We start from the raw sequence: 15,116 nt of genomic DNA, 5'->3' as shown, positions 1-15,116 counted from the left end.
GGGCGTGTTTGTGGTTGCTTAGCGTTTCTCTTTAAGTGTACACATAGGGGGAAACATGCAGGGTTGGGTAGATAGTAGCTATCCTGTGGATTATGGTTAATCTCAGACGATCCTATGCTTTTGTTGTCATGTTATAGACATCAATTTTGTGTTTATGTCGCGTTTTGATAATCGACTCTCTGTATATTTATAACTGTAAGTGACCTAAGGCAATAGTCTGTACCCTTGCTAATCTCCAAGCAGGTATAACAGGCCAGGGCTTCAGATCGTTTTTCTCGTCATTTTGTTGCGCTTTGTTTGTTCTAGTCACGTTTGGCCTATTTCACTGTTCGCCTTCGCATTGAAAGACGTCCAAATCTTATCAAGAGGTAGAAAACAAGTCCCACCTTACATCTGCTTGGAGATGGTAGTTTTGTGGTGTCAACAGAGTTCCAACTGTAATGGCGGCCGAGGGGGGGGGGCGATTCTGTGGGTTTGTTGACTGTAAATAGGGAATGTTCTCGGTGGGGGACGAACGGCCGGGCCCACAACAACAACGTCACCGGGCAAGGGCGAGCTAGAAAGGACAGAAAGTGTGGGGAGCTAGTACTTGTGTCTTAGAAGTTTAGAACTGAGCCACTTACTGATACAATACATTCTCGTCTGTTCCGAATAAAAGTCCCACTCCATACCTTCTCTCAGAGAGACTAAACAACATCAAGGGCGAGTTAGAAAGGACAGGAAGTGTAGAGAAAGGTGTATCACAAAACACAGTTCTGAGTCACTGCAATAATCATGGACTCTCTGCTTTACACGGTCCCGAATAAAGCCCACTCCACACCTCCTCATAGGTAGGACAAACACGTGGATAGGATAAGATTACACAGGTATGACCACAGCAACAACAACATTAACGTGGACGGCAGGAAGTGTCGACAGAGGTGTGACTGAAAACGTCACACTTACTCACTAGAACAATAAACAACTAGAAAGGCCGTCATTTGCCCCTGAGCAAATACAGCATGTTTAGCCATACTCCTCTCCATGCAAGAAGTGGGCTGTCCCAAAATAATACCTGGGCAAATCGAAATATTAACTGCATGTAGAAAGGTAACATTTGCGAGAGCATCATACTTCGCCAATCTTCCTCCCGATGCATAAATTGACTATTCCAAAATCACCCGTGCAAAAAAATTCTCTCTACAAGTTCTGGGAGATCCCAAGAGCTTCTTACTGCAAAGACTTGCGTGTGTTCCTGCAATATGACCTCAGGTGACCTAAATGGAACACATGTTCTTTGGCCAGTAGCAAACGGAACGCGGGGATCCTTAGATAGAACATGGATTCCTTGGCCAGCAGCAAATAGAACATGGAACGGGGATACCACTTTTGGCCTGTTTTTGGTCTGAAAATGGGTCCAAAAGTCCCCAAAATGAAGCATTTTGAAGTAATGTACACCAGAAATGTGATTGAATTCCTGTAGGGACATGTTCAAGGCACCCTTGTACCGAATTTCAGGTCACTTGCTTGCAATACCAGGGCACAGGAGCCCAAAATATGAAAATTGTCTAAAAATGCCCCAAAAAACCTCCATAAAAATGATTTTCAGGCCTGTTTCAACGAAATTTAAAAAGGGTCTGGGGGTATTTGCAATCTTTACCTACATGCCAAATTTCAGGTCGTTTGGCCAAAAAATGACGGAGTAGATTCCATTTGAAGATATGGCAGGAGGAGAAGAACATGAACAAAAACAATATGTTGAGCCATACTAGGTATGGCTAAACATAATAAACAATACACTATAGCATTTATTCCTCTCTCGAAAGTATCTCCATAACTTTCTCATGGACATTTCAGAGTTGTTCTGACGAAGGCTAAGTTCTCGAAACCTTCCACTCCTGCTATACTCAAAATCGAACTAAATGGTCAACTTCTTTTACACCAGTATAACTTATATATATACAACCGCCCTTCGGCGTAACACACCACCTACCCAACCAAGTACAGAGCCTTTATAATATACCCGAACAGTGCACTAGCTCACGTACGCACAGCCTCCTTTGTCAAAATATCTTAAAACCGTTTCCAATATTGGTATCTTAAGTTTAAGACCGATCACCTTAAGTTTGTAAATAAACTTTTTGAAAAGTTAAATTTCTCGATTCAACGCAAAGATAGAAATACTAATACTAGTATCAGCGCCACGAGTTTGAGCTAACTTATTAACAAACTAACTTACCAATCACCCGTCAATCAATCAATCAATCAATCAATCAATCAACCAATTAATAAATAAACCACCAAACAACTTAGAAATCTAGTAACCAATCAACTAACAGACGATGGTATAGATATGACACAACGTTAACTGATACACATGGCCAGGCATGGCTAACTTTCTCCAGATCACACCACAATCCTTAAGAAAACGCCATGACATCTTTTTTCCTATTATCTACATGTGAATCAGTTCCCACCCACGAAAACCCAGGCCTGGACCCGCCCAAACTATGCTAAACGGCAGTTTTCCTGTCAACAGAAACAAACCAGAGATCGTTATCTCCTTACCTGCGCTTCTTGTTGGCCGGAACCTATTAGCAAAACGATCACACGAAGTGGAAACACGGGTTGTTACCGGGTGGCGCAGCACACGCAAATTAGGCTAAATAAATTTAGGCTAAATAGATCGTCTTTAGTCTCCCTCATAAAAGGAAGATTTGAGAGGAAGCTTGAAGATAAAGGCTCGGCGAGCGAGCGCACGCAAATTAGGCTAAGTAAATGTAGGCAAAATAGATCGTCTTTAGATCGCCGTCACAATAGGAAGATTTAGGAAGAAGCTGTAGGATAAAGGCCCCCCTTTTATCTAGATCAGGTATGTCCACCCGAGCTGACACACAAAAGGCGTACAGGCCCACCTTTATGTCCGTGGCACGACCCGAGTATTCACGCCGGGCCCGTCCTGCTCAAATAGTGCTAAGAAAATATTGTTCTTTCCGCACACAATGGTGTCGCTTTTCCCGGAGTATAAAGGTATTTAGGTGATGATTTCCCGATGTCCTAATTTCGACAAATAGAGACTGAACGCATCGTAGGTCCTCAATTAATTAAAGGCCGATAATGTTACCTGTCGTGGGGTTAAGAGGGTTCTTGACTTTTATAGGCCGTAACTGAATGTTGGCGCTAATTGGAACTAAGGTCACTACTCGCTACTAACCTCACTGCTTCCGACAGATTTTAGAGGATTAGATACTGAGGGTGTTCTAAACGTACAAACGTACAGAAACGTTATGGTACACATTTCCAAAGCCATAAGTCGACAAGGATCTACCGCAACATTTTTGGTTCGAGACAACTGAATTTTGTTCGACGCATATACATGTACGTGTACGCCTGTCCCCAAAATATTCTGAATTTGCTGCCTAAGATATATCATACAACAAATGTACCACGGGCCTTAATTTTACTCCCTATAGAACTGTAGATGACCGCAACAGAGTCTCTTTACCTTTATCGTGTCTAGAGAGGTTCTTTTTGACAAGAAACAAGCAACAGCCATCAACTTACCTGAAGCAAACGCCGGGCTTGTTTTCTTACTCGACACATCCATGTAACACCTGTGGCACGTGCTAATATTTGCCTTATCTCCAAGCAGATCTCATGCCATGGCTTTCTTCTTTCTATGCGTAGTGGATTAATCGTTTGGAAATGATAAGATCTCTGACGTCATTATGTACGACCTCACGGTAGCAAAAAAAGCCAGTGGGAATGAATGACCCCTGGAGGTATATGTGATCATATGTAACTAGGGCACACCCTAGCCAAAAAGCCAGTTGGAATTACCCATGGAACAATAAATATGTAACTGTCTATATTTGTGGAATTGTAAATATGTAGTGTAGATGTGCTGTTATGTTATGTACTGTCGTCACCTGTAGAACAAGTCCTGTCCTTTCTCAGTAGCCACATGGCGCCAGGGCGCGGGGTTTTATGGGAAAACATAGTACTCCAAAAGCACTTTCACGACTTTCAGACAACGAACATACTTTCCTAGGGACAAAGAACGTAGTCACTTGATTTGGAGTGTTTTTTTGTGTGTGTTTGTTTCCTGAAACCAGAAGTACCCAATAGTAATCCCCCCCCCCTAAAAAAAAACTAACAAAAATTGGAGACCTCAAACGTCCGTCAATACCACGTCCATGAAAGATTGCCTATCTCTATAAGGGTCATGTCTGTCCACAATTAAAGCATTAAAGCTATACATAAATTCTTGAGCAATCATTTCTTAAAAAAAGCCGAGCCACCGCGCCAATGTGACCCAGCGAACGATGGTAGTTGTACAATCTACCTGTGTCATTGTCTGCCTCGGTGTGTTCTGCGTTTATCACGAATGCCCCCCGCTGTGTAATAACCACACAGACAATATCTAAATACACATCCATCACCTTCCTATCAACACAGCTTGTAATCTGTATCATTAACCACAGGCGACTTTTCACACTAATAATGATATGCTAGCTCTTCTATGTGGCAACGATTGCTATTTTGATGAAGACTCGACCAATTGCCAAAGAAGCATATAAAACGCTCTGACTGTGATATACATGCCTAGAAAAATATCTTTAAAAACTACGTTTTACACTGATGTTAGTAACTGTCGTTAAAAATATTGTGACTACCGCTATGGTTGTTTTGTTACTGACATTACAGCGCGTACCCAGGGCATGATAGCGCGTCATCGGAACGTAAAATCATAGGGGGCATAACTTCCTGCATACACAGTTTTCATTTGCGCGATGCAACGTTGACCAAGCAATACCGAATAGATACCGAATGCACATTAAGTTCTGGGTACGTAAAATATATACTGTCGACATCACATAAATCAAACGTCTCTTGCTGTCACTGTTCTTGACGCCTCATAATGTCGAATACCTTCATATAGATTACAAGCACTCGTATTATTTCTGTATTTTAATGACTTATATAATACGTATCTTAGCACTTGTTATTGTATGTTTGATCTCTGTGATTTCTAAATAAGTACTTTCCACTTGAAAATTATGAATATTTTAAATTAATTTGTGTGAATTAGCTGTAATTCAGACTTGTATTCAATGTCTGCAAATGCTAATAAAGACCTTTTGATTTTGACTTTGACTTGACGTCACTATACGATCCTACATTACTATCGAAAACATTAGAATCAAGATATGGTGCCGAGTAACGCACAAGTAGAGCTAACACACCGCCCCCTACTCCACACGTACATGTACATGTATGTACCTGACCCGCACCACCCACTATACTTCACTCGGCTTGATCGATGCCCTGCGGATTATAGTTCAAAGTGTTTGTCCGGGAGTTGTTCTCGTTATGGCGGTATTGTGTACACAAAGCTCAACTCAACGTGACTATGTAACTACTGATGAAGGCTTTATGGGCTCTGAGCGTGACTTTGTCTCCATTAGCTTTTGTTCTTTCGGCTGTACGATAATGATTATTGGTCCACTAGTCCTATTTGTATACTAGTAGTTCGTAAAGACTAGCTTTTGATCTTTTAATTGATTGTATACATGTATGTCTAGAGTATACGCACTTAATTCAGTCACCTCTAACATGTAGATTTAGACTTTGAATGTATTTTAGTGAATACAGCGATATATGTGCGAAATCAAGAATAGTGTACCAGTTATAAGCCACACTTATGCCACCAGAAGTCAACGAGCAGACATAAAAGGGTAGTCAATGAATTCTAATAAGCTTTAGAACTACCTACAAATAGATTGAGTGCTTTGGAGTTCATCTTGAGCACCTGAACACAAGATAACTACTTCGGTCAGTACAAAAAATGCACAATAACAATTCCTCGGAAGCAGGACAACTCGGCCCATTTCCAACTCGGCCCATCGCAAATCTGGTCAACTCGGCCCATTGCGGTAGTCAACTCGGCCCATCGCGGTAGTCAACTCGGCCCATCGCGGTAGTCAACTCGGCCCATCGCGGTAGTCAACTCGGCCCATCGCGGTAGTCAACTCGGCCCATCGCGGTAGTCAACTTGGCCCATCGCCGTGATCAAGTCGGCCCATAGATTTCCACAAAATGAAACAAAAAAACACTCACCTTCTAAACAACAATCTTTGCTCGGCAGGTATTAAGCGATGAATTCTTCATGCGCTGGCGGGCCTGGTCACGTCGACCCGGCTTGGAAATGTGACCCAAGCATAACATACTAGTAACGTTACATGTAGTAACAATGTCTCTTTTTCAGACAACTTCGAACTGTTGACTTGATTTGAGTTTTTTGGAGCCCAATACCGCCGGCGCTTGGGCAATCAACATGATTTTTATAAAAAAACGCGTCTTTTTGTCAGACAACAAAAAAAGAAATACAAGTTGAATTAACTTGAATAAAAAAATGTCCGTGAAAATCATTATCGTGTGTGTGTTTGTGTTGGGCCGAGTTGACTAGGGAGATGGGCCGAGTTGACTAGGGAGGTGGGCCGAGTTGACTAGGGAGGTGGGCCGAGTTGACTAGGGAAATGGGCCGAGTTGACTGGGCCGAGTTGGTAATGGGCCGAGTTGTCCGACATTCCAATTCCTCTGTCTACAGTCTATCTATCTACATCAGGGTATTATCTGTTATCACACTGTCAACAGGGTGCCTTCGAGAAGCTGATAAAAATACACAACGGACTTTGCCCACCTCAGTCATTCTGTGTCTAATTGAACACGAGCACTTTGAAGTGTATCAAGGACTTACAAAATGGGACCTAATGGCGACTTGACTTGCACTTGTAGCCAATATTGGCAAGCAACAAAAACGCGTTCGCCACCATACGGACAAACCGCCGCGCCAAACACACACAAACATCAATAAAAGCAGGTAACACCACAGGTATGTAGCCTTTCTTCCCACCTGAATACCGGTCATACCTGTGCGCAGGTATGGCAACCAGAAAGGCTACAGTACAGGTTTAACAAAAGGTACTGGCGTCTAAGAACAACAGCAGTTCTTAAGAGTATATCAACCTCCGTCCGTGTATTCAAGGGTCACTTGTGTGTGTACATTGTAGGTGAGACGAATATGGAGCATATCGTGGCCTTACTACGTCAAACAAAATGTCATGTTGTCAAAATTTGAGACTAAAAATCTAATAAGACAGTAGTACCGTTTTATATAGCAACAGAATAGTTACAGTACGTGTTATCATACGGTAATTTTCAAGCATTGGGAACAGTCTGCGATGTTTTCGTTGCGTGATTTCACAGTGACTAACTTTCCAGAAGAACATGGCGCCCGTTTGTTTATAGTAACACGGGGACAAGATTTGGACATGTTCTACTTAGGCGGGGTGTATGGGCGACTGGCTGTATTTTTTTCGTCTTCTTAAGCTCATTTGTATATGACTGAAACGTTTCGGATACCCAAAGAGGACCCAGAACATTCGGGCACTGTGTAATGGGGACGTATATTTTACATTCAGATTATAAAACCACTGTGTAATCGAGAAAATTGCTATTAAAATCTTGGACATTGAAGCAACTTTAGTGTTCTATGTTCGGCTAAACTACCTGGCAAATTATCATACCTTTGGAGCCAATTTCTAGATGTTATTTTCCCATGGAAGCCACTGAAGAATGTATAGTGCTGTTGACAGTCTAGTACTGTCTACGAATGATAAAAAGTTAAACCAATCTAAACGGTGGTGGATGTTCTTTTCTTGGAAGGAACCAGCACGACTGTGCCCTACCGTTGGCCTCAGCTGTAGTGTGTATTGACACACGCTTGTCCGACACGAGCTCTATCGGTCAGTACGGACAACGGTTAAACTGTAGAACGTATCTACTAGTACCCTACAGCATCGTCTGTGGTTAAAACACAACAGTCCTATCTGTGAAGAACAGTCTCGTCCGTGCACATACTAGTAAGTCACACTTGACTCAGTTTTGTGTGAGCTGCAGTTTCCCTTCTACGGACTAAACCACTGGAAACCACCGAAAAGTTTCGGCAACACTCGATATCGCGACCCGGCTGTCTTGTCAGTGAACCAACACGGAGTGAGCCGATCGTTATCAGTCATGTGTACGGAGGGCCTTGTCAACGTGTCAGCTATGACCACCACTCTACAAGCGACCGATTTACTGTACACACTACCTTACTCTCTCGGGACAAGACACTCAAGTTTGTGTGAACCTGTCATATCGCTGATAATTCAACGTTACAGTTCAATCTTAGTCATAGATTTCTGGCGATCGTATGGGTGCGACGAGGACATCTTGTCAGGTTGAATACATTATTAATATTCTGTACAACGAATCAAACTTGTAGACTTATAATCTGGTAACACACATGCGGACTTTCTGGTAGTGGCAAGAGGGAAATTTACGACTTCTTTGGACTGTATGTAAGTTTATAGAAACGGATCTTATAGAGCCGGATACGGATACTAAGCTCCAAATTGGCTGTTGAATAACTGACTGGATTATAAAGGTTTTGTGTCGTTAATCCCCAAGCTTGGAAGTGATTTTGTAAGTGGAGCGCCGAGAGTTTTATTCGGCGAAGAAAAAATCGTCGTACCGAGTTCGTCAAACCCGTCGGACCGGGTCGTACACGGCCCCGCGCGTCAGGTGGACACGCCAGGTAACAGGTAAACACTGACAACACTTTCACCAGGTGTGCACACCTGTCATGTACGGAACGTCTACGTTCTGACCACTCACCTAGCGTTGTCGTACGTACGTACGTACGTCCACTCCCTAAACTCCCAGGACACGTCGTACGGAGAAGGAAGACCCACGCGAGCGGACTGCAGGCCGATCTACGTCCGACTCACCTGCCTGATGTAAATGCACCTTCGTCCTTTTGTACCCGCCGTACAATAGATAAACACTGTTCAGCGCCAAGGGAGCTGGTCACGTGGCCCGGCCGCCATTGTTACCCGACACCCGGGGCCCTGCCCTCCTTCTGACGCCGATTGTTCGCGGTCTGTTTGATACAGGAGGTGTCGCCACGGGGCGCTTTTGTGCCGCCAGATCGCCCCAAATACAGCGGAGTAACGTACACGGCGCGTGCTTGCTATTGTTTTGGGATCATTCGATCGGATGTCAACATTACAAGCAGAAATGCACCTGTAAAACTGATGGATAAGGTTGAAAATATGGGTCGACGGGTTGTTAGCATTTTATCAAGATTTCAAGTAGAAATTCACCTGTTATCTACCCAAAATTACACGATCTCAACAAAACATTTTTGTTCATTTCGTATCCCTCTTATCCTTTTAGTGGGGAATTTGGACTTTCGCTTAACCAAGTTAGCTTTAAGTTAATATCAAATAGTGTTTTTTTTCCTGCTGTACAGGTGGTGGTGCCGCCAAATCTCCCCAAATACAGCATCGGAACTTACACGGCACGTGCTGGCTATTGTGTGTGGAACATTCGATCGGATGTCAACATTACAAGCAGAAATGCACCTGCGAAACTGGTGGATAAGGTTGAAAATTTGGGTCGACGGGTCATTAGCATTTTCATTAAACATTACCTCCATCTGTTAACTACCCAAAATTACATAATGTCGACGAAACGTTTTTAGTTATTTCGTGTCTCTCTTTTCGTGGGAAATCTGGACTCTCGCTTAAAAGAACTCAACTTGATGTCCGTTATTGTTTATTTAAATCATTGTGAATATTACGAAGAGGACAATGAGGTGTCTTTCTTAAACAAACGGCAATAGTAGATGAAATTATACCCACACCAGTCAAACAACCAAGCGGCTCCCCCTGGCGCACAAGGTTATATTGCAGCGTTAAGTAACCCACACACCTTGCAGCATTTTAAACGGAAACGTGAATCTATTGACAAAAACACGATTGCATTAGTTCAGCACCTTTTTATTTCACTAAATGTGATTCAAATGGGCTGTTGTATAACAGTAGCCCTTTAGAACGTAACGTAACAATTATAGAAAGAGTACGCCGGTCACAATTATTGGTAACATGCTAAGAGAACATATCATCCGTGACCCCAACTCCCATTGTTTTGTTTTGTTTTGTTAACTTTCTTAGATTTTGTCATTGTTGATTCCAGAGGGTCACCTTTAAGGAAAAAAGTCAAATAAGCTTAAAAACGTAAAACCCATTTGCTAGCCTTCAACGACCCCCCCCCCCCCCAAAAAAAAACCAATACAAGGGCATGCCTATAAAATATAGTTGGGTTATGGAGACTCGTAAAATTACTGAAAACACTATGATGTATGTCGAATAACTTCACATTGACTCGAGTCATATCCAGGAAATGACATTGCTGATATAAAGATGTCTACAGAAATAAGAGTGATTTAGAAAACATAAATCAACTCATGTTGACGTTTACTTTGTTCACCCTTCTCTGGCCCATGGAGGCCCAGCCCATGGAGGAGGGCCAGGTGGACCCTTGGGGACCTTCTCCTTTTGCTTTTGACTTCCGCGTGGCCCTTTGGGCCTAACCGGCTCTGGCAGCCCATTTTCCCACGGAAGACTAGCCGGCCCGATGGGTCCCCTTTCTCCGGGAGGCTCCGGCAATCCTGCCGGCCCGGGGACGGCGGGCTGGCCGTCCGTCCCGTTCTGTCCTGGAGGCCCTGGTGGACCAGCTAACCCAGGGACGCCTCTATCTCCAGGAGGCCCGGGGGGTCCTGGATGACCGGCGGACCCAGCTGACCCTGGGGAGCCCTTTTCTCCTGGAGGTCCTGGTACTGCGGCAGACACATCCTCTCTCCCTCTAAGCTCCGTCATCTCTTTGGAGAGCATGGCGATCCTTGCTGTATTGAAAATCAAGAATGAGTTAGTAGGCTGTATCATAATGACGGTATGGTGGTCTGGGGTGGCGTGGAAAGATGCTGGGTTGGAAAGGTATTTTACACCTATCTCTTCACTCGACTGAGTCGCCTAGCCGTAATGAGAATAACACCGCCCCTCACAGCAGGGATACCTAGCCACCGTCCAAAGTATCAGAACTACCAAAACATTTTCAGGTAAATTCTCTATAGTTGTGAATAATACAATAAAGTACAGTAATTTGTTTTTAAAGAACACGAAAACTGACCTGCAAAATAAGGTTGCAGGATGGCCATGATCGCGACGATCAGAACGCCGATGATTTTCCACAGCCGTTTGCACAGCCGGACGACCCTCCTTCTTTTGTCGGCCTCACCATAGACGTCTGTAAGAGCGAACAAGAAACTTCATAATAATGACAATTAACTTGAACTTAATTCTACAGGGTTCTCTAAGACCACCGCATAAAAAGCAACGGGGAGTTTCAAGCCTCCTTCGGTCAATGTTGGACATGGTGAAATATTGAGCACCTGGCGGAATTATCAGAGTTGACTTTACATGTAATTTACGATTTATTATACTCGGAGTGCTCATATTAGCTCCAACAGCTTCATTACCAGTTCTACTAGTTCCTCTTTCGCTGTGTGAAACGTTTGGCTCTGTTAGAGACCTCGCCCATTTTTTTCATTATTCATTTTGTATTAGATGTATATGTATTTAGTTCACCTTTACGAATATGTAAATGTTGTGGTAAGGTATACGTTAAAGCTTAGTTGTTCACGACACTGTAAAGTCTGCTGAAATACTCCTTATTTCAGTTTGCTAAAATAATGTTTTGTTGATCTTGCTGCGTACGCGTACGTATCGAACACGAACAACACCCCAACCAATCGATCGCCTTGAAACTCAGATTCGAATCAGCCTTGACCTGACAAATCGCTTTCTAAGTCGCGTTGACGACTAAATCTGACAAAATAAACTCAGCGAGATGCTAGAAGGTGTCAGCTTTCAAAAGATGTTTTCAGATTGACAATTTTGGCACTTTGGAAGTGATGGAACGTATCCGCGATTTAACGTTTAAAGAAAAGTAGTAGAAACTATTTTTTTTTTCAAACGTATACAAGTCACCTTCTCTGGCGATGTATATCTGGTTGGGTATGCTCGCCGCCATGTTGGCAAGCTGCCGCAGATTAGTCTGTGGCTGCTGCGTAGGCGTGGGGCCTGGAAAAGAGAAAGGTCAAATCTGTCAGTCCTAAATGTACACTGTAGACATAACCGAATTCCGCGAAGAAGTCGCGATTTGATGTTTTTCATAAGTAACCCGTATCGTCCAACTGGCAAAAAATAGTCGATGGCAACCTAATGATATCTACCAAGGTTAATTGCAGTCAGTTTGGTGTGATTTTTTCTCTCCGTTGTTCTATGTTGTTCTATTATAAGTCATGGTCGTTGTTCTAAGTCCTGTGTATACTAGACTAGTACGATAATTCCATCGATCAAAATGACAAATATGTGTACTATGGTTAGTATCACAATTTATAAGTTTCTTTGAAGTTTGAGAAAAAAATTATTCTGACTGCTTCAGTTCATTCGAGAAAAATATTTTCAGTCTGAGGGGATTTTTTTTATTTCTCCGTTGCTCTGTGTTGACGTCTTGTATATATATGGCTATTCTATAAGTTACATGTTTTATTCAATCATGGTCGAAAACAGTCTGCCATCTTTGTCCTTGAATGAAGAATGAGGCAACAAAAACAAACAAGTATCGAAGAAGCAGCACCAAATGTATTCAGGCACGGACTAACGTGGTTGCACAAGCGTCTTTAAATTTCTGTTTATGAAATTGTAAAAAAAAAAAAATTCATGTACGCTACCAAAACGGTTACGTACGATAATATGAATGCAATATCGAGCTCGTCAGAGAGTTTTGTGAGCAACAAACGTAAAATTTAATGTTAATTATCTCCATGAAAAACGGAGATATAGTTTTGGGTGTGTCTGTCTGTTTGTCTGTCTGTCTGTTTGTGTTTCCGCACCACTCCAGTCAGCATAACTCAAAAACCTCTCGTTTTCTGTTTGTATTTATTACTGTACGTACATTATTTTATGTAACGCATCTGTAAAGCAGTGTTAATCACTGAGCAGGGCTACCCTGGGTAAACATGACAGAATAGATTTTTTTTTAAAAAGCGTATGAAACGAGAGACTAATTATTGATATTGCAAATCACACTCCCACCTTTGTCACTACTCTGGTGCTGTGAACCTGGCATGATGCCACTTGTCAGTGCTATGAGCCGAGTGGCACAAACAGGTCCTGGTCAGCCGAGGGTCTGGCGACTGAAACAAAGCCAGACACGCTAATGAATGCATTGCTTTACGCAACGGAATTTTCAAAATCCGGATGAAAGCAAGACAATTTTTTGAATTATTGACGCTGCACATGTTATGTTAGGTGTCACCCCCGCCGACAGAAGGAGATTGGTAGGACCCAGGACCGAAGGGGGAAGGGAGCCCCTGGCCTGATGTCAGTTAAGACCCCCCCCCACACACACACACACACCCTCACTGGACCCTCAGCCCTAAACTGAATTTGTGTTACCCTTGACTTTATAATGAGAATATCATTCAAAATGTACAAGTATGACCAAAAAAGACAACAAAAAGACAAAAAAGACTAGGATGTCTCCCAGTAGCTGAAATTCACAAGAAGAGTAAAGCTACACTTGTCTACAAGGCCCTTAACGGTCTGATTCCTCCCTACATTACTTCAACGTTCACCCAATTAACCCATGTACATACCCATAGCGCCCGCCTAAGGGCACAAGGCGGCCTTCAGTTGCCAATGACACATTTGGAATACAGAAGACGAGCCTTTTCGTCCTCGGGGGCTGCATTTTGGAACACACTCCCACAACATCTCAAATCAGCCAGATCACTTCCACATTTTAAACAACTATATGATGTTCACTGCCTCTCTGCCAAACATTGATCTGCAAATTCCGTTCTAGTCTTTTGTTTTCTGACGTTATTCCATTGTATTTCTACGTTACATTATCTTATATTTGTTTTATTCATTTTGTTATTTGAAATCAGTTGTAATAAGTTAGTATTTCTAAGCATTTAGTTAAGTTTACTTTGTATTATTATTCAACTACAGTTTGTGTTATTTTTGTTATCTTATGTATCTAAGTTTAAATGTGGGGATTTGCCCCCCAGGGCACATTGAAAAACGCCATCACAGGCGATATGTTACCCCTGGTTAAATAAAAATAAACAAAACAAAACATACAAAGCTTAAAAAGATTCATTTTTTGTCGATGAAATTCGTTGAGTGCTTTGTCAATTCGATCGCCAGCGTGCCTCGGGTCCAGTGAGAGGGGGGCTTTAGTTTAGGAGTTACGACGAAAGAGAGGACAGAAAAGTGTGCGATCAGTGGAATAAATGTAATGTGTAGAGATCTCGGCGTGTTCGCCCGACGCTTTTAAAAGGATCTGGTCACAGCACATTTACAGCCCTTTAATCATTTGACTAAAACAGAGGGGATAAAAAGGTAACAAGATGCCGACGGCTCTTTGTTGCTGTTTTGTTTGCGTGGTAAAAAGACATATTTTATTGTACATATTTGTGCATGCAAACGGTATAGGCATGAAAGATTTTCTATAAATTGCACAAAGTAAAAGTAAAAAATGGCACGTCGTTTCTTTTGTGCACCAGTCTTCCTAACAGAGGGTTTGTACGCACGGATTCGCCCTGAGTGTCTGGAATAAAGTAAATATTCAATATAAAAGGCAGCAGCTATAAAATAAATCTTCGGACGCTTCACGGATTTACAGGACACATTGGTTTGATTTTATCTAGATTGAAAGTTCTCTTTTAATCATTTTTCTATTTTCTATCCCCATACCAAGGCTGTTTTGCTTTTTTTTTCACATTGCAAATCAGGTATATCATAGATGGTATCAGATGGCAGAACAAAAAAGGCCGTTTAAAGACTTCATTTCATTTCATCGACATAACGGCTTCAAACGAAACAACACGTCATTGATGTCCCAGTCTCAAACGCCTCTCTCGGTGTTCTAACTTTGTGGTCGCGCCTTTTGAGTGATTGCCTTCTTCTCAAACATAGACGTGTGATTGATTACAAATTCATTTTTGCAAAGAAACTTTATAGAAAATTCTGATGAAAAGAAAATATTAAACTCATAATAAACAAGGCGTAGGAGCTATGGGTGCGGTTGGAGAGGTATAGATGTTCAAAAGAGACTGTCATGTAGAATCTTAACAAGATCTTGTATACGTCTGTATACATACCAGGACATGTCTGTAT

The 15,116-nt window shown here is 42.3% G+C and overlaps 1 protein-coding gene across 1 annotated transcript; it reads right to left on the bottom strand.

Annotated features, from left to right (window-relative positions):
• Nucleotides 1-10,352: 10,352 nt before the first annotated feature.
• On the bottom strand, nucleotides 10,353-11,083 carry LOC136437153 (cuticle collagen 34-like). Its single transcript, XM_066431634.1, has 2 exons — nucleotides 11,056-11,083; nucleotides 10,353-10,771 (listed from the first exon to the last, which is right to left on the bottom strand). The coding sequence occupies exons 1-2, from the start codon at nucleotides 11,081-11,083 to the stop codon at nucleotides 10,353-10,355; spliced, it is 447 nt and encodes a 148-aa protein (XP_066287731.1).
• Nucleotides 11,084-15,116: the final 4,033 nt, after the last annotated feature.

Source organism: Branchiostoma lanceolatum, chromosome 6, assembly GCF_035083965.1.
Source record: "Branchiostoma lanceolatum isolate klBraLanc5 chromosome 6, klBraLanc5.hap2, whole genome shotgun sequence".
NCBI classification, from domain to species: domain Eukaryota; kingdom Metazoa; phylum Chordata; class Leptocardii; order Amphioxiformes; family Branchiostomatidae; genus Branchiostoma; species Branchiostoma lanceolatum.
Note: the sequence above shows the minus strand (reverse complement) of the source record. Positions and strands in the feature narration are given on the sequence as shown.

Excerpts from the sequence above, each read along its gene's own strand:
- LOC136437153 (XM_066431634.1), bottom strand. The coding sequence starts at position 11,083 with ATGGCCATCCTGCAACCTTATTTTGCAG. Across the intron at positions 10,772-11,055 it reads CCTGCAACCTTATTTTGCAG|CAAGGATCGCCATGCTCTCC; the intron begins GTCAGTTTTCGT and ends TTTTCAATACAG.